This window comes from Hyperolius riggenbachi, chromosome 5 (assembly GCF_040937935.1).
Source record: "Hyperolius riggenbachi isolate aHypRig1 chromosome 5, aHypRig1.pri, whole genome shotgun sequence".
NCBI classification, from domain to species: Eukaryota; Metazoa; Chordata; class Amphibia; order Anura; family Hyperoliidae; genus Hyperolius; species Hyperolius riggenbachi.
The window spans coordinates 100,178,895-100,198,929 of NC_090650.1; the positions used below are offsets into that span (position 1 = coordinate 100,178,895).

The 20,035-nt window shown below is 39.0% G+C and overlaps 3 protein-coding genes across 3 annotated transcripts; all 3 read right to left on the reverse strand.

Moving 5' to 3' along the window:
* Positions 1-359: 359 nt before the first annotated feature.
* Positions 360-2,950, reverse strand: HOXA7 (homeobox A7). Its single transcript, XM_068236055.1, has 2 exons — positions 2,368-2,950; positions 360-1,652 (listed from the first exon to the last, which is right to left on the reverse strand). Exons 1-2 carry the CDS (start codon positions 2,735-2,737, stop codon positions 1,372-1,374), a joined length of 651 nt encoding a protein of 216 aa, XP_068092156.1. The 5' UTR covers positions 2,738-2,950; the 3' UTR covers positions 360-1,371.
* Positions 2,951-9,241: 6,291 nt separating this feature from the next.
* On the reverse strand, positions 9,242-11,651 carry HOXA9 (homeobox A9). Its single transcript, XM_068238662.1, has 2 exons — positions 11,063-11,651; positions 9,242-10,394 (listed from the first exon to the last, which is right to left on the reverse strand). The coding sequence occupies exons 1-2, from the start codon at positions 11,607-11,609 to the stop codon at positions 10,156-10,158; spliced, it is 786 nt and encodes a 261-aa protein (XP_068094763.1). The 5' UTR covers positions 11,610-11,651; the 3' UTR covers positions 9,242-10,155.
* A 5,251-nt stretch (positions 11,652-16,902) lies between these two features.
* Positions 16,903-19,737, reverse strand: HOXA10 (homeobox A10). The gene is made up of 2 exons (XM_068238664.1): positions 18,915-19,737; positions 16,903-17,659 (listed from the first exon to the last, which is right to left on the reverse strand). The coding sequence occupies exons 1-2, from the start codon at positions 19,735-19,737 to the stop codon at positions 17,385-17,387; spliced, it is 1,098 nt and encodes a 365-aa protein (XP_068094765.1). The 3' UTR covers positions 16,903-17,384.
* Positions 19,738-20,035: the final 298 nt, after the last annotated feature.

A 20,035-nucleotide genomic window follows, 5' to 3' on the forward strand; every position in this document is an offset into this window, starting at 1 on the left:
TATTCGATTATACACCCTCCAGGCAGTAGCCGAGGGTTAGATTTAACACAATTATTTCATAACACACTGTACTGCAGAAGGCAATTTTTTTTACTAAACTCTCTTCCCCTTCCAAATTATACTTCTTTTCTTATTACATTCTTAATATGTTGTGTTTATTTACCTTTTACCTTATATTTTAACTTGTATATTGATATTCAATGACAAAGACAAGTGATCAATGACAAACACGATTTTTTTTATTGTTTGTAACAAAAAAAATATATATTATACCAGTAACTTCAACAGTTTTTATTTTTTAATGTTTGTACATATAGCTTTTTTTAATGACACATAAACAATATTTTATACTATCCACGAATAACACTGGTCACATCACTTCAAGATGGAAGTAGAGCAAACTTGATCTTTTTTTAACCATTTTATTTATTTATTTATTTTACTTTTTTTTTATTATTTTTTTTATTTCTTTATTTTTCTTTTTTAGACAAATACACCATGCCATTAAGATGACGCTGTATGTAAAATGTATCAAATGACGCAGATCTCTATAGAAATACAGGCTGGAGACGGCTAAACATTTACAGCTGTACACGAATACAAATCCTAGGGGTACAAATAATGTGGTCACGTTACCGTTCAGTTATCAAGGCAAACACGTTAGCTATTCACTATTGACTTTTCCAAAACATAACTGTGGATGAACCAAAAAACAAAACAAAAAAACAAATAACAAACGTATTGTACATACTTAATCATTGTTGCTTAATTCAAATATTCGTTTTGACTATATAAAAAATACACACTGTCCTTACTTCACATTGGTGTGCAAGTTTCACAATTTTTATGCAGTTTAAGAACCCATCTATAGCGCTACAGCAGAACATAAAATAGGTAGTTTACTATAGGTAGTATAAAGTTATTGTAGTAGTGGTTGGAACACTGAGTATGTTAATTGCCATTACTTTCCACTTGTTGGGTGGATTCCTGCAAGGTCTACTATTAGATAGGACTTCATTTTAAGTTAGGTAGTACTCATGTATATTTATTGCACAGTATCTGAGCATGGCGCGACTGTAGGTAGTTAGCTTAAGTACTTATAATATATATGTGTGTGAGTGGCCATGTAAGTATACGTATTACCTGCATTATATAGTATACATACATAATCAATGCTATGAACTAATGTGACGTTACAAAATGTTATTGTTTGTGTTTCCTCCTTCAGGGTGCACCCGATTGGCGCTGTGCTGAAGATGACAACATGGCCTGATTGTATTTACTCCTGTAACTAAAGGAAATAAAATGATTATTGGAAGTATCGTTCTTTCACAGTCCCCGTGCCACCGCCACATTTCTGCAGCACAGTCTTTACTCTCCCTCCTTAGGTTTGTCCTCATCCGACGCAGTAGTGGCTGCCGGGGTCTGCTCCCCAGCGTCGGAGGTGCCGCCACTCTCCTCCTTGTGCTCCTTTTTCCATTTCATTCTCCGGTTCTGGAACCATATTTTGATCTGCCTCTCAGTGAGGCACAAAGCGTGGGCAATCTCTATCCTCCTCCTCCGGGTTAGGTAGCGGTTGAAGTGGAATTCCTTCTCTAGCTCCAGGGTCTGGTATCGGGTGTATGTCTGGCGACCCCTCTTCCTGTCGGGACCTATATATTACACAAGTTGTACAGTGTGTTAGTCATGGCTGAGAGTGCCTCATTCTGCAATAATTCTATGATACAAAGTCAAATAGCCCAGAACAAAGGCCTAGCCGGCGGCTGAGCCTTCTATATAGACTCCCACAGTACAGCAAACGGCCTATTGTAACTATATATACAATCCTTGCCTATGTGGCAGCGTATATTATGGGCAGAGCGTTGTCTAGTCTTATTTATACGCTTCTTTTTCGTACGCCACTCATTTCTTTTATTTATATTTCCCCCACTGCCGGCCTATGTTATGCCTGCCTACAGGAACAATGGCGCTCACAAACATGCATTAACTGTCCCCAAACGCTCAGAAATACAGTTAAAAATGGCATTAACGCATTACAGCGTAGCTCTCTTCATTATTTCACGACCCATCTCTGTATATAATCATGTCGTGCAAATTCCTGTCTGCTACAAAGAAAAATAGATATGCATTTTTCCCCAAAACACTCAATAAATAGAATGATCTGAAAATTGTATTTAAAACGTATAAATACTACAGACGTCGAGCGGTTAAGCCATTAAGTGGGTCATAAAACGAAGGCAGTGCAGATCTCAATAGAGCCATAGGCTGTGCAGCCATGGCGCCTGCTCCCTTAATTAAATCCATAAAGCCTTGCACAAGTTGCCTGTGCAGTAATGGCCTCTCCCTCCCCAGTAGATATAGGCATACCTGAGGACCTCATCCAGGGGTAAATGCGGTAATTACTGTCAGTCTGGGGGTGCAGGGTGGACTCCTCCGCCTTGTCACAGCTGGCTTTGGCCAGGTCACTGCAGAGCACCGGAATGTTCTGATCAAACGAGCAGTGCAGGTTATAGGCGTCTGTGCCCAAGCTGTATCCAGAGAAGGGGTTCTGGTAGAGGGCACTGTTCACATTGTACAGACTGGGCAAGGATGGCGGAAAGCCACTGCTGCCGGCTCCATAGCTGCTTCTCTGGGAGTTGGTAGCAAAGGAACAAGAAGTGGGCTCTGTGTTTTGGAAGAGAGAAGCCCCCGCCGCGTATTTGCTGAAAAGAGCATTCACATAATATGAAGAACTCATATTTTTGACCTGTGATTTGTTGTCCGGTAGGCTTCAATGTCGGTTTTACGAGGTAGCTTGATATATGATAACATTAAGCCCCCAGATTTACACAAAACCCCATTTTCTTTTTGCACTGAGCTGCCTCTGGCACGTGATCTGCGACCATATGACCACCCCGACCAATCTCCTCCTGCATCACAGGTGGGACAGATCTGTGTGCAATGCAGGAAAAACAGCCTGGCTCTTCTCTGCTCTCAATAAATGGCTTTCCAAAATGGTGTATATGTGTCCACTCATCCCTCCCTGGAGAGCACACGTAGGTAGATCTCACTGATATCACAAGCCCAGCTTCACACTGCTGCCTGTATACCCAGCCCTGGTGTCTGCTGCTGCTGCTGTGCATAGCATGGCTTCCTCCACCCTGCTTCACACACACACACACAAACACAATACGGTGCATGGTAATGCTATAATCCTCAGCACAAATCTATGCTTTATATGGGACATGGTCGGCTAACTCACATCACAAGAGAGTAGAAGAGACGTGCATAAGAATATATATTTATTGCTGGAATCTCGATGCCTCTCTGTACTGGAGTATTGTTTATTTTATAACATGGGCGGTGCGAATCATTCCATTTCTTATGAATTCACACAAATGGTATGGACATTCTGGCTACTTCGATTTAGATACATAATAGAAAGAGAAGAGCTAGATAGATAAATGGATGGATGGATGGATGGATGGATGGATGGATGGATAGATAGATAGATAGATAGATAGATAGATAGATAGATAGATAGATAGATAGATAGATAGATAGATAGTAGATAGCTATAGATAGAAAGGCAGATGATCTATCTATCTATCTATCGATCTATCCATCCATCTATCCATCTATCTGTAATTATACAATACCTGCAAGAATCACACTATCTTGTATACCCTCCTGCCATAGGCTTCAAATAAATCAGGAAACATTCAAAATCTATAAAAAGGAAATATTCGAAATCTATAAAACCCTGATTGTGGTATATTAGAGTATTGCATCTATTGGAAAATAATAGATCACTAGAGCATATATATATAAAATATATATTTTATACATATGTATACATATATATATATATACATATATCGGGCACATACTAGTGTCTTTAAATAAATAACACATCCCATGGAACCTTCCACCTCGTATGGGATAGTTATTTATTACCTGCATTGTTTTCTAGAATAGAAGCCGCTGAGGTAGTTACTAGTTTCCCTTGTGATGTGTGGAATTTGTGCCGAGGTGCAGCTATGTAGGGCTCGGCATGCGGTACACATATAGTGCTGCTGAAGCAAGCCGTATACGGGTCTATAGGCGACTCTTACCTGTGTGGCCTTGGCGAGTCCATCATTCCCCGGTAGATTGCTCCGTCGTAACAGGTCCAACGTGAATAAATACCCATAAACACTAATAAATAAATAGTCCTACTTTCAGAAAGGAGCACGGCTCCCTCACCAAACGCCTGTTAAAATGATTCCTTCTCCCAGGCAGGAGACTGTGCTACACAGATAGCTTTTACAACCTTTTATATTGCACATCATAAACTTGAAACGCTCAATGGGATTGCTCCGGAAATTCTACCTTAAAAAGATACAGCTCATCTGTTGTACAGAGCGGTTCCCACGCACTAATGTCTGCATTTGTGGCATATCTCTCTGTTCTCTCACACATTAGAAGACATCTTATTCTGTCTGTGCATTTGTTCTAATGTATATAACAGTATTGTGTACATTGTAATGGAATGGAAATATTCAAAGTCAAAATATGAAGTAAAAAAAAAGTAATTGTAGGTACAGAAAATACACAGACACACACACCACACCACACACACTTGAAAATTGTAAAAGTTGTGAAGAAAATCTAGCCACCCATATTAATATTATTATTATTATTATTATTATTATCATTATTATTATCATTATTATCTGACATATTCAGTAATAATAATAATAATAATACATGGCAAGAAAATAAACATGTGCACACACACTTTATTATTATTATCGCTGGAATAATAATAATAATAATAATAATAATAATAATAATAATAATAATAATAATAATAATAATAATAATAATAATAATAATAATAATAATAATAATAATAATTCAGGGGAAATAATAAGTATATTATTTGTATACAAATATTTGTACCCATAAATATAAGTAAAGTAACCTAGAGTTACTGTATGGGGAAAGTTTATGAATTTGCTACTATGGGGAGGAAGGGGAGGGGAGGAATAAAAAGAGGAGGGGTTTCATATAAAAACAAATCTATGGCAAAAACAGTCCCTGTACATAAAGTGAAGAACTCATTTCCAAGTGCATGAAATACACACAAAAAAAGCTATGATGTTTTATATACATATTAGATGTTACCCGTGTGACTATATACATACAAATATACATTTGTAGTACAAGGATATCATATAGGAGCGCCTGGGTGTGTGTCTGTGAAAATATAACGTGTAGAGGAAAATAGTATAATAATAACAGGCCAAAACCAATGTGCAAGCTGTCTAAAAATAAATAATGTTTTGAAGTTTTGCAATCTAATAGATTATGCTTGTATATTTATTTGCTGCTTCATGGAGAAATACATTGCATCTGCATGGATACAACCATTGCGTATTTTAAGCAAAAAATCCTTTCTTGTCTTTTTTTCTTTTCCTGGAAATAATTATGAACATAGCAAAAATGACTATCAGTCTTAAAAACACAGAATGTGCAAAGTAGCACACGTGGCGGTATAATACTAGAATAATAACACACACACACGCACACACACACACACACACACACACACACACACACACACACACACACACACACACACACACACACACACACACACACACACACACACACACACACACACACACACACACACACACACACACACACACACACACACACACACACACACACACACACACACACACACACACACACACACACACACACACACACACACACACACACACACACACATGCATAATTTATGGCACTGATTTCAAACTGCTATTTTTTATTTTCCATTTTTTAAATGGATAAACTGATTTGCATGCACTATATTTATTTTTACAATATATTTTCCATGCACTATTTATGCAGGCTTAATGTATTTTGTTAGACTATATTTCTTATTCTTTTTTTTTAATTTATCAAATCCGACTCTATTCAGCATCAACACAAACAGCATATACCATTACTGTTTTGTTTTTGTTTTGTTTTATCATAGTTAAATATGTGCACGTTTTATGAAAATTATAAAATTTAGGAAAATACGCACGCACGCACGCACACACACACACACTTTTTATTCCCCTTTCCATTATAAACACTAGGAAGCAAGACAGCGTGTTTGTGTTTATGTGTATAGTGATGCTGCATATAGTATATTTTGATGCAACAAATATTTACATAATAGTAACAATATCAATAATAACACTGCATTCGTACTGGGTGCTGTGGTGCATGCACTATATGTGTGTGTGTGTATAGTGTGATTACAATGTTATTATTGATATTGTTATTGTAATTATTATTATTATGTAAATAATGGTATTATGTGCAGCGTCACAAGCCACACACGCACACACTGTATTGCTTTCTAGTGTTGGAAAGGAAAGTATAACACACACACACACACACACACACACACACACACACACACACACACACACACACACACACACACACACACACACACACACACACACACACACACACACACACACACACAGAGACATGTGTTGACCCTACACAGGAGGATATGTTTTGGTAATCGTATTTTTACATCAGACTGAAAAAAGAGTTATATTATAATAATGATCAAATTCTCTATATGCAGTGCTTGCATTAAATCTACATTTAAAAAAAAAATCTTAAAACCTAAAGTAACCTCTGGTGCTGATAAACACACACACCACACTACACTACACACACACACACACACCACACTACACTACACACACACACACACCACACCACACTACACACACACACACACACACACACACACACACACACACATTCAGAGACACACACAGTATCTGTGACCTGTGTGTTTTGTATGTGTTGACCCTACACAGGTGGATATGATTTGGTAATGATATGTTTACAGCAGATGGCAAAAAGAGTTAAATTATAATAATGATCAAATCCTCCACATTCTCCACATGCAGTGCTATTATTAATAATATTACAATGCAAATAAAATCTAAAGAAAAGTCTGGTGCTGATAACCCCCCCCCCCCCCACACACACACACACACACACACACACACACACTAAACACACACACGCACACACACACACACACACACTAAACACACACACTAAACACACACACACACACTAAACACACACACACTAAACACACACACACACACACACACACACACACACACACACACACACACACACACACACACACACACACACACACACACTAAACACACACACACTAAACACACACACACACACACACACACACACACACACTAAACACACTAAACACACACACACACACACACAGACACACACTAAACACACACACACACACACACACACACACACACACACACATGCACTCGCACGCGCGCGGACACACACACACGCACACGCACACACTTTCTTTAGTGTGTGTAACTGTATGTGGGGCTTTATAATGCATAAAACGTGTATTGGTGAGATATTTTTGGTGAAATATTTTTACATCAAACTATTGAACATAAATAATTGAATAATACTAATAAAAAAAATACATAAAAATGCATTGAATCGGCATATACCATGCAGAAACATTAAAAATATATAAATACACTTTTATTTTAAATTATTTAAATGTGGATGTGTGTGATTGTTTACACTCATTTTATTTGCATTACTTTGTTGGAATGTGTATATTGTTTAAGAACAACCAAATAAAATAAAAAGAATATTGGCCAGAATAATGTGATTGAAGTAATATGTGCTCTGGGTGGATGATATTGAATTCCAGGAACAGAAGAAAAATAGCATAGGTAAAACAACACTGTGCTTCCTTTTGGGTGGTTCAGCTTGTACTTCCCATCATTTAATGGTGTTATGCTGCCATCTCCTGGTCAAACGTGATTTCCTCAGGCTTTGTGAAAAACGAGACCATACCCTGCTTGCTAGCTTTTCCCCCAACTCTCCTCGGTGTATAACCGCCATATGGATATACTGAAACCGGACAGGGCAAACAGACGAACATAAGTGTAACAAAAGCTACAGTTTTCACTGCTGCTGGACAATGAAAGATAGTTATTTCCGCTCTGCACATTATCTCAATCCTCCAGACAAAACAAATGAAAAGGCTTCTGTAGAAAAACCTTAATTGCGGCTGGACAGCTATAAAGTCATTAAGAGGCGAATTCCAGACAGTTTGCAGACCAGCCATTTATTGCACACTTTAGTGTCCATTCTTTTGAAGTTCCTTTCTGTCTGCAACAACAGAGGGCGTCCCAACTGCCCGGAAAAGCCTGCGGTCATTTTCTCCCCTTCTTTTCCCTCTACTTTAAAAAACACCAATGACTGTCATTTCAGCAATAAATACAGATATTATTATTATTTCACGGCCACATACATCCTGTGTCGATTAAATATCTCACAATGTAGCGACTACCAGTATAGCTGTGTGCAGGCCACCATATTCTCCTGTGTTAACTCTGCATCCATGTGGTAATGCTGGCAAGTCCTTCGGGTTCTTCTGAAAGGCCTGAAGCGCTATGACTCCATAAACTGTTACAGCCGCAATTTTCTTTTATTGTTTTATATGGCCCAGAGTTTTACAAACGACATCCTCTGTCCGGACTTGAGCTTAAAGTGATCTGACTTGTTTGGCCAAATTGGCTTCCAGACTACACATTTCTCTAAGCATGCACAAGGAAGAAAGAGGTTTCTTTTTTTGTTGTTGTAAGCATTAAAACATAAGATCCTCGGCATGAGAAGAATGGGGTGTCCACAGGGACAATTATTTCTGCTTCGCTTGAAAAAAAGTATAGTGGACATCACGTGACCATTATCGACCGGATCTTGGTATGTAGCAAGCTAACCCACACATGGCCTTGACAAGAGGAAGGAGGTAAATGAATATATATATATATATATATATATATATATATATATATATATATATATATATATATATATATATATATACATATATATATATATATATATATATATATATATATATATATATATATATTACACAGGTGTATAAACTACATCAAAATGATCTAGACAGTAAGTATAAATAGTCATATCACCACTAACAGAACAAAGCTCATATTTTTATTTGGAAAAGAAGACGAGATAAATATATATTCAGCACAACTATTTGGTCAACAGACCTTGAGGTAATTTTTGCACACATATAAAAAAAATCTGTTGTGCATAAATTGTGTTTTTTTTTTAATTTTTAAAGATAGAAATATACCCAATTTTATTTTTATTTTGTATAATTTATTATTCTTAATAAATTTAGTTTCAGTACAATTAAAGAGTAGGACATGACACAAGCTATAGGTAGTAGAACCTGAACTCTGCATATATATTAATGCATATATATGTAGATGGGAGACTGACATCAGAATCCTAATGTCAAATTCTGAATATTTCAGGCTTTTGGCCTCTATATCTCTCTCAGACAACATACAGAAGTGACGTACATAGCTCACTGTATACCACATCTCAGATTGTTGCAGTTTGATTGCCACAATACCAAGGTTAATACTTTATAGAATAATCCGACACTACTTTCAACAATGTTAGCTGTCTTTATATATCTATATATCTATGTCTATATATTGAAACGACAAATAACGTTACAGGCTTGTGTACTAACGCTAATTTTATATTAAACAACCTGAGTTCAATTTTAGTCCTAGATCGCAGCTTTACGACATTCACACACATAAATCGGTCACAAATAGACTCACTACAATAAAACATATTTTCAAGTATACCAGCAGGTTTGCCCGCTGCACAAACAGAAAATAATAATAATTATAATAATTATTATCATCATAATTATAGCAACAAGTCAGCTCGACTGTACAGTCAGTATAGAATTGTGCACAATGGTAAGGTAGTCTGTTTTGTAGAGTAGAACAGGTAGATTTCTTTTTAAGTTAGCCCACCCCTAATGCCCCGATTCCTTGTTCATGAAATAGTTTAAGAAACATACAGTACCTCGTGGGCAGCATTGGTAAACCAAGACTCTGGTGGTACTGTTGTGTTGGGTTATGTCTTTTTTTTTTTTAGCATGATAAATATTTATCAGACGAAAACAAGAAATAGGCCTGGATACAGTAGCATCGCTTGTCTAAGTCCTCCAACCGACAAGTTTGTTTATATTCAATCGTCTTTTGATCGGTCCTTGTTAATTTTCTTCATTTTCATCCTTCTGTTCTGGAACCAAATTTTGACTTGTCTCTCTGTGAGGCTTAGCACTCTGGCAACCTCGTACCTCCTGTCCCTTGTCAGATACATGTTGAATAAAAACTCCTTCTCCAGTTCCAGTGTTTGGTGCTTGGTGTAGGGGCAGCGTTTTTTCCTCGTAGACCTCGCATGTAGCCAATTAGCAGCCGGGTTGTCTGGGGAGGAAAACAGAGAGGACATTTTTCAAGTCTTCTTCACAATACTCTATACAAGAAGGTGCATCGATGCATGATTAGCACTGTCCGCACTGGGGAGAGTACTGACAGAATCACTATAAACATCACCCCCCCCCCCCCTCAATCACGTTGTTTAAGCATTCTAAATTAATGATAACTTTAAACTAGTATTTACGCTGCGTAAGCAACAAGAAACTTACATGTTTCCTACTGATCTATTACAGGGGTTGCATTATTTACCTTATGCCCACATACTGTTTGCTGTATCCTCCTATAATGTATTCTGAGATCAGAGTGGTCAGATCTCATTCTCCATTCTGCTGCTCTTTCTATGGCAGCAGCTCATCTGATATCGCCTGTAGTGTTCTACACCCCCCTGGCCATGCGCTGTGAATGGAAGCAGCGTTATATTTTAAATAATTCATTCGCAGTAATGGGCATGCCAGAGCAACCTGATATGGATGGAGTCACCACCGTGCTACGGTGCTCAGTGGAAAGCTATAGCTTCCCATCGTACAAGCTAAATGGAATAATCTGCAGCAGCATCATTTGCATATGACAAGTCCACGATCCCTTCCCTGTAGCTATATACAGTATTGCATAAATACATTAATTGATTTACATAGGTAGATAGAGCAGCCACTTACTTGGGTCAATGGGAGGCTTCTCTCCATTTGTTAGGCTTTCCCCATTAGTGGCAGCAGCAGAGTCGTTACTTTGCTTCTCTCTATCCGCCGGAGAGCCACAGGCATAGTCAGACAGAGATAGAGTGTGGGCATCAAACGTGGTGCAATCCCCCCTCCTGCCTGACAGAGGCTCAGGTTTAATGCCATAGTGCCTGCTGGATGGTAAGCCTGTGAAAGATAATGATCCGGGCATGGGCTCCAGCCAGGAACGCATATACCTGCCATCTGAGGCTGTGATGGGTGGCTGGTGGTGCACGTAGGGGTGGTACACACTGGACACGTTATTGGCAGTCTGGGGGTGCACTGCGTTCCATGGGCTGCTAAACACTGACGTTTTGGACTGAAAGCTGCACGGAGTGTACTCGGGGTGCTCCCCCAGAGCTGCCTGTCTGGCTGGCTGAGCCAGAGAGCCAGAGCCATACCTAGTCTGCACCAGATCCTCACCCTCGTGAATTAGGAAAGAGTCCACATAATAATTGCTCAGAGTCCCAGAAGTCGACATTGCCATGGAACAGAGCAGCACCTCCTTGAAATTATGAAACTGCAGATTTCATGTAACAACTTGGTCCTACAAAGAAGTACAGTCACCTAATAAGTTGAAGGCTGCCTGGCTTCCTATTGGCTGCCGGGGACATGTGACTGTGCAGCAGAACAATAAGGTATAAATCAGTCCGCAGGCTATTAATGGGTCAGTGTTTTCCAGTCATAATTTTTTATAGCAAAGCCATATGTTTTTATGCAAAAGGATATCTGAGTTACACAATGTAGTCCCCTTTAATTGTGGCCAACCCAGATTAAAAGATCACATTTTCATCTAGGGCTACCATTGCAGGGACTATTTTACATCATTATTAATCACGCTGCAGGATGGAGCCGTTCTCCATAGCAACTCTTCCATCGAAAAAATCACCCACACTCACAGTTCTAGATAGACTATATAAACCTGGGAGGAAAGAATTTAGCTCTATTTGTTATTGAAACTATCCAGCAGTCACAGCCAGGTAAGGTAAAGCTGGGGCTCCCTGCTCTTAGGAACTAATCCTTAAAGGATTCCTACATTTTTTTTTATTTCTAGCTTCTGTAATACAATCCAGTTTACAACATCCCCACTTAACACAGTTATGCTGCTTTTTAGCTCTATGCATGGAATACTAACTTGCCAAGATCACAGCCAGTAGCTGTGCTAAATGCAAATCTGGGACGTAATTCTCATAATGCCTATTTGCATGCAACATTCACACTGCCAGACTGGCTGTGACTGCTGCAAAAACTGCTCATTTCATATCGCCTCATCGAAATCACACAGGAACTACAAATATGTCGCCATGCTGTACAGACTGGCACAGGTTGGCACCCTCTCTGCCTGCTGAACACATCTATGCATTAATGTTATGCACTTTTTGCTGCTGAGCGGCATAATCAGATCCATGTATATATAAAAAAGCAGTGTTGTAATTCATTTTAATTAGAGAACTGTGCTGGCGTGCCACCAATTACCTCTGGAGGGACCAGGGATGCATGGGACAGATGCAGAGGGGGCTATGCTATAAAAATATGACGTTTCCACTGAGAAAAATGAAGGAAAATGGATGGAGATATGAAATAAACAAACGGTCATACCCCTTGTAATATACAGGAGTGCGTTTTCCTAATGATATCTGCCTAGTTGTAGTATGTGTGAGTATTACTGTGGGTCATTTCTTAGAAAGAATCTCATGAAATATATAATAGTAATGATAAGGGAGACCACAAGTGAGGCTGTGCACATACAAAGGGAAGGAAATAAGGGCGTGGATTAGTGTGGGGCAAGGCGTCATAGAAAATCCTTGGCTTTAGTTCTCACATACTGACCAGCGTTATAAAACTATATTGCACTCTCCACATTTTTTATTGGATTTCATACTTTACATCGGCTGCATTGTACTGGCTACATTCTGCAACAGTAGCATGTGAGACTAAATAATCAACATACTGCGGAGGGTTACATTGCTAAGCTCAACATGGCAGCCAGATCAAGTCCATTGTTATGATTTCAGAACTGTCTATCTATCTATCTATCTATCTATCTATCTATCTATCTATCTATCTATCTATCTATCTATCTATCTATCTTTTGTGTCCCGGCATTTAAAGAATATCCTGACATTTTTCATGGAACTATTTTTGCAGTGAAAAAATATATACTTTTTCATAACGCACAAATCTTCTCTTCTGTCCACAACTTGTAATTAAACTGCCCGAGCAAAAATGCCCCAAAGGTAGGAGCTTTCAAACTGTTAAAATATTATTCCCAACATGTTGGCGATATTGTGAATACTCAGCAATACCTACGCCAAGGAGCAATTGAGTATTACTGGGAGGAATAATAATTACTGCGTTAAGGCAATAACTGGCCGAACACTAATGTGCTTTGTGTACAGTGATGCTAAAAATGTGTGCGCGTGTGTTTGTATATATTCATAAAATTGTGTGCACGTAAACACACAACACTTATATTCTATTCACACACACCATACACGCATTCCCAGTTCACAATCACACACATAGGATATCTATCTATCTATCTACTATATATATATATATATATATATATATATATATATATATATATATATATATATATATATATATATATCTGTGTGTGTGTATGTGTGTGTATGGTGTGTGTAAACATAGGTGTTGTGTGTGTATATGCACACAAATATATATATATACACTTTTTATGGCAGCATTGCCTAATATACAGTATATCTCTCTCTATATATATGTCTATATATATACCGCCAGCACACACCTACCTGGGTGGGTGGTATGAGTGATTAAAACACTTAGCAAATTCATTGTTTTATAATATTGTGGTTACGTTATTTTTACTTCTACTAGCTATACATTTTGTAAAATAAATAAAGGTACAATGATAATAATAATTGTCATGGTCACTATTTCTAGATAGGCATATGCAAATATTATTACACACTATTATGTGAGTGAATGGCCTCAATAAAATGTTTAGAATTAAAATAAAACACTGGCGGGGGGGGGGGGGGGGGGGGGGGGGTAGAGAGAAAGTGTGTGTGTGTGTGTGTGTGTGTGTGTGTGTGAGTGTGTGTGTGTGTGTGTGTGTGTGTGTGTGTGTGTGTGTGTGTGTGTGTGTGTGTGTGTGTGTGTGTGTGTGTGTGTGTGTGTGTGTGTGTGTGTGTGTGTGTGTGTGTGTGTGTGTGTGTAACAAATAGTCTCACGTGAACCACTGTACATAGTTTGTGGGTGTTTACATGATTCTGAAGCCCGAAGTAAAAAGCGAGCATAAGCCTGGGTGGTTCCCAGGATGAAGGCATATTTGGCATGTTATTGTGATCCTGTGTGTGTGTGTGTGTATGGAGTTTTGGTTCCCCACATGGATGTACACAATGCTCGTTAGGGGCAAAAGTAGAGTAAACACAACTTCGACTCCAACTGTATCTGTAAAATCCCTGTCTGTTTTGATAATAATCATACTCTATAGAGAGCCCAGTATTGCTGTATGAGGTGCCTTTTGCCTATATAGTGTCTGTTACATTTTAGTTGAAGTCTGCTGTTTGCATGTGCTGGTGGGGAGGCTCCCAGGAATGCCAGACTATAGGCTCATTGTAATAATGATCGTAACCTAGGCCTTGTGAGCAGGAAGCCATTACTGCAGCCAGCTCGACCTACTTCCCACTCGTAGCCGTGCTTAATAATCCACATCCCAGCGCTATGTAAATTCTTATATCATCGTCACTAAGAATATGACTACTTACTACAAATTCACAATGACAGTTACCTAGTGTAGCATTACATTTACACATTGTAGATACATCTGAATGCTGGTTTACTAAAGCAGGGCTTTCACTCCAGTCTGTGTTTTCTTAGGTTTAGAGGGGGGGGGGGGGGATTGGGGGGGGGGGGTGTATGGGTGTGTGCAATTTTTTCTGGTGTTTATTTAGTTACAATATAGACCGATGTCCTCATTTAGTAAGTCATCCCCAGTGTAGTAGCAATAGCACAGTTGCTTACATACATTGACACACTACATTGAAACCATTATCTCATTATCTCTCTACCTACTGGTTTAGATGGATGTCCAAGTCCAAGAATTCGCTCCATAAATTCAGTGTGCACAATATAATAATAATCTGTATTTCCTCCGACTGAGCACAATACTATACCAACATTCTGGGGGGGGACCACAGCCCCTCACACGGGTGCACACGGCCGTCCTATCTTCCACAACACAGATGAAGATATTCACTGATGTGACTAAGACAGTTTCTTGTTGTCGAGAGAAGGCTGGAGCCCCAACAACATGAAACTACCTAAATCACACGCCAGCTCTCCTTTAATACTTTAGGGTGGGCGACCTCCAAAGCTCCCTGAAGATCCGCTATAAGGAAAGAATCAGCAGCACACTAGCAAGTCCCTCCGTAATAAGGAAGGCGTGTAATCAGTGCCCCAGTCTCTCTGCAAGCTAAAACATGCACTAGAAACAGAGAACAGTCATAAAAGTAACGGGTTAGTATATACATACTGCAGAGATGGAATTCACAATGGTGGATGGCTGGGTGGGTGACTGCAAGTGTAGATGGGCGAGGGGATGCATGATATACACGATTGCATGTAGGGGTGTATGTGAACATGCACAGGAGCCGTGGGCAGCTGATCCATACTGTAAACACACATTCCCTGGCCTAGACTGCACTTAAACAAAACTCCAGCAAAAAAAAGCCTACAAAAATACGCAGAAGTGCGTTAAGGCAACGCTACTGCGCAATGCGCAATCAAGTCTCACCTTGGGGGTTCGTCAATGTCATGTGGGGCCACCTCTACGCTTTCCCAGATGGAAGTGGAACAGCTTCTTGCTTTTCAGATCACACAAAAAAATCAATCCCATCTCCTCTCGTTAGTTGCTTCCTCTGCTTAAGCAGTTCCTTGCACAACTGAAAGCCCCTGGTCTAGCTCTGCTACAATCCAGATATACTAGCAAGTCATAAAACTGAACAAAAGCCGACAAACCTTACAGCACCATTGCTATATAGCCCAGACAAATTACGACTGTCTAGGTAATATTTAAATGGATTCCTATAGTAATTGCAGGAGGGGGGTTTAGCCAACTTGTGCTGTTGTAAAACTTCGTCAGGAGATAAAGTAAAAGCTTTAGGATAAACAGCCAGAGAAGAAGTAAAAAAATACCAAGGATTCATTTCATTTTATTTGATTCTTCATTGAGATCATAAACATGGCCTTTTTTTTCACACACAGCAGCATAACAATATTCATTTATCTGGGTGAAGGGGCGGCGTCCAAGGATTGAGAAACGTACATTAACGTTTAAAAACATAAAATGCATTTGAGAAAACATTGTTTTTTTTTCCTTTTAATAATAATAAACATTTACACATATTTGCATCTATAACGTCCTTATTTCTTTTATGCACTTATAATTTGGTAAATTAAAACATGTAAAATTCACAGTATTTTTGGGCGGAATGCGAATATTTCCCCTTTCAAGGTTTCTGCTGTCGTTTAGCTCCTGCAATACGACACATACATGGAAATAGACAATATATGGAAGGATGTGGGGAGTAGAAGTAGGCCCTCTGCAGTCCAGTCCTGATGTGCTTTATGCTATTACCATAATTAACCTGCTGTAGGCCCTCTAAGTCTACACTACTCTAAAACCAACAAAGGTAGAGAATATATATATATATATATATATATATATATATATATATATATATATATATATATATATATATATATATATATATATAAAGAAATTACCAGCATCTCAACTCACCCTATCCCATGGAGATGTCGCATTTTCTCGTCGCACCTAGCATTTAACTTAGAACCTTTTGTTTTTTTTTTCTTTCTTGAATAATAATAATATAGAAACGCAGTGCCAGTCAGATGCAACAACAACAGAAAAAAACAGGATTTAAGACTTTTAAAGATAGAAGTAATAATCTGCTCTTTCTATGACGGCTAATCACTGCAAACGCTTTTCATAAAAATATCTCAGTCTAAAAAATAATAAAAAATAAAAAATAATTATTATAATAAAAAAAGCTCTTAAAGACGTGTGCAAGTATGGCTTTTCCCCAGATAAATCATAAGAAAACAAAACAAAACAAAGGTGGGATCATGAACATACTGGTCATGTACAGAACTGTCAATCCATTCAGGTGAGGATCAGTTAAACCAGGTGGCAGAGTACTGGCTATACTGGAAGAAGAAACAACAGAGAAGGTGTACAGTAGGCTCGTCATCAGGAGAAGTTGAAATTGGCTGTGAGTTCCCGGATCCTATTCTCTCGGTTCATCTTCTTCAATTTCATTCTGCGGTTCTGAAACCAAATTTTCACTTGTCTGTCTGAGAGGTGGACGCTGCGGCTGATCTCCAAGCGCCGCTCTCGAGTCAGGTACATGTTGAACAAAAATTCTTTTTCCAGTTCCAGAGTTTGGTGCTTGGTGTAAGGGCAGCGTTTCTTCCGTCCACTTTTAGCTGTTAACCAATTGGCTGCGTTTTCACCTTTGGAGTGACCTAACAAATACAAAAAATACAGATACCTTGTAACATAGACTGTACCTAGAGAAAAAGGAAGCATAAACAAAAGGAAAAAAAACCCAGGAACCATATCTATCTATCTATCTATCTATCTATCTATCTATCTATCTATCTATCTATCTATCTCCCTACCTACCTACCTACCTACCTACCTACATACCTATCCACCAACATTAATCAATATTATTATTATTATTATTATTATTATTATTATTATTATTATTATCATCGTCATCATTACTATCTTTATCATCATTATCATCATTATTATTATCTTTAAAGAGATATGTAGTTAGATAAATAACCATTTTTCATTTTTTTGTCCCCTCCCACCATATTATTCTATTAATGGAAGCCCTTTTGTTCCCAGAAGTACTTTAATTATTAGTATTATGCTACATATAGGACTACTGTAACATGTATAACATAACTTGGATAACATATATGGAAAGGTAGCTATATTACATTGAATATGATATGTAAGTATGTTTATAAGTATTTATCTGCCTTATGATGTGATGGGGACAGCACCTATGCACACTTGTATTTATAAACTTGCTGTATCAATACATGAGTATAATCTATCTATCTATCTATCTATCTATCTATCTATCTATCTATCTATCTATCATCTATCTATCTATCCATCTATCCATCCGTCTGTCTATCCATCTATCTATCTGTCCATCTATCTGTCCATCCATCAATCAATCAATCAGTATAGCCGGTTCTTAGTTTTTAAATGTTATGACACAACAGCTATATGTAATATTATAGGAGACATAGGATAGATACTAATGGCATATTTTATTATGTAATGGAAATTGAAGCGAGATGCACAGGCCAAAGCCTTCCCCATGGTTGGGCTCGTCACTATTTGGTGAAGCACAAGGCAAGTAGTTCACATCTAGTTAACACATATACATGGGGTATTTACTGTCATATTTTGGATGGGATGTTGATAGTGGCGCCTGTAACGCTCTTCTCCTATTGGAGCCCTATAAATAACCATGCTATTTTATAGCGGCTCTCTACTTCCTTTAGGACAAAGCACAGTTAAGCATGTGGTGTAAAGTTTAGGATGGACATGATTTTTATGACGTACTCACGCCCAATTATTAAATAGTTCAAAGGATCATAATAAAAAGAGGCTTTCCTCTGTGATCTCTGCTAATATGCCCCTTCCCTTTGTGATGTAATTGCACGTAGAAGAGTGAGTGTGAGTGCTCACCTCCGGTGTCTTTCTCCGGGGAATGTTTGCTGCTGTCAGATGGGGCTGGAGAGGAGTCCTCTGCGCCGGATGAAGACGTGTGATGATGATGGGATTCCTCCTCTGCTGCTCTCTGTTGGGCTGCGCCAGCCAGCTTGCTGTGGGGCGAGTCCTCCCTCTCCCTCCGCACGTTCTCTGCAGCCATGGAAGACAAGGGTAGGGGCTGATCAAACCGGACCGGGGGCTGGGGGGCGAAGTGCTGTGGCGGAGCAGCAAGCGGCCCTGGAGCGCCATAGCCCTTAGAGGTGCCATACGCCTGGGAGAGGCGGAAGTAGCCTGGCACTGGAACAGAGCTGGTATTATGAGCAGGGCTAGTCTCAGAATTAACCCTTGGGAAAGTGGACAGGTCAGTGGCAGCTGAAGTCTTTGGGCATTTGTCCGAGTCATAGAGGCAGTAGGAATTCTCTTCCTTAATGTTCTGTGTGAAGGAGCAGGAGGTGGCTGCTGGGCTAGACTGCTCCACACGGCAGGACCTTGGGGCATCCAGCCAGACGTCCATCCCAGAGGCGAAGCTCTGAGATGTGGGGGCCGCCGCGTTACTCGGGGGGATACCTTCATTTCGTTTGCTCAAAACTGGGAAAAGTCCACAGCTCTGCAGCCCATAGGACACCTCGGACGCCTGGGGCAGGTACACCCCACTGCCCTGGTAGTAGCCCCCGGCTTCTCCTCTGCCACCGCCGATTAACGAGTCCACCAGGAAAGAGTTTGCAGCCGGACTGTCCGAACATGACATTGTTGTGGAATAATTTGGCGAAGAGAGCAGATATTCCTTTCTGGCTGACATTTCTTGTGCAAAACATGCTGAATATGATTAGAGATACCCCTGCACCACGGCAAATGAATGCAGCCAATGAAAGCTCACGTCTAGGCATCAACCCCTCCCAGTCCAGTTTCGTATGCAAAGGTTCATCTAAGCTCGACCTCTAATATATATATATATATATATATATATATATATATATATATATATATATATATATATATATATATATATATATATATATATATATATATATATATATATATACATATTCCCACATTACAACATTACATAACCAGCACCACTTTCTAATTCATTCCAC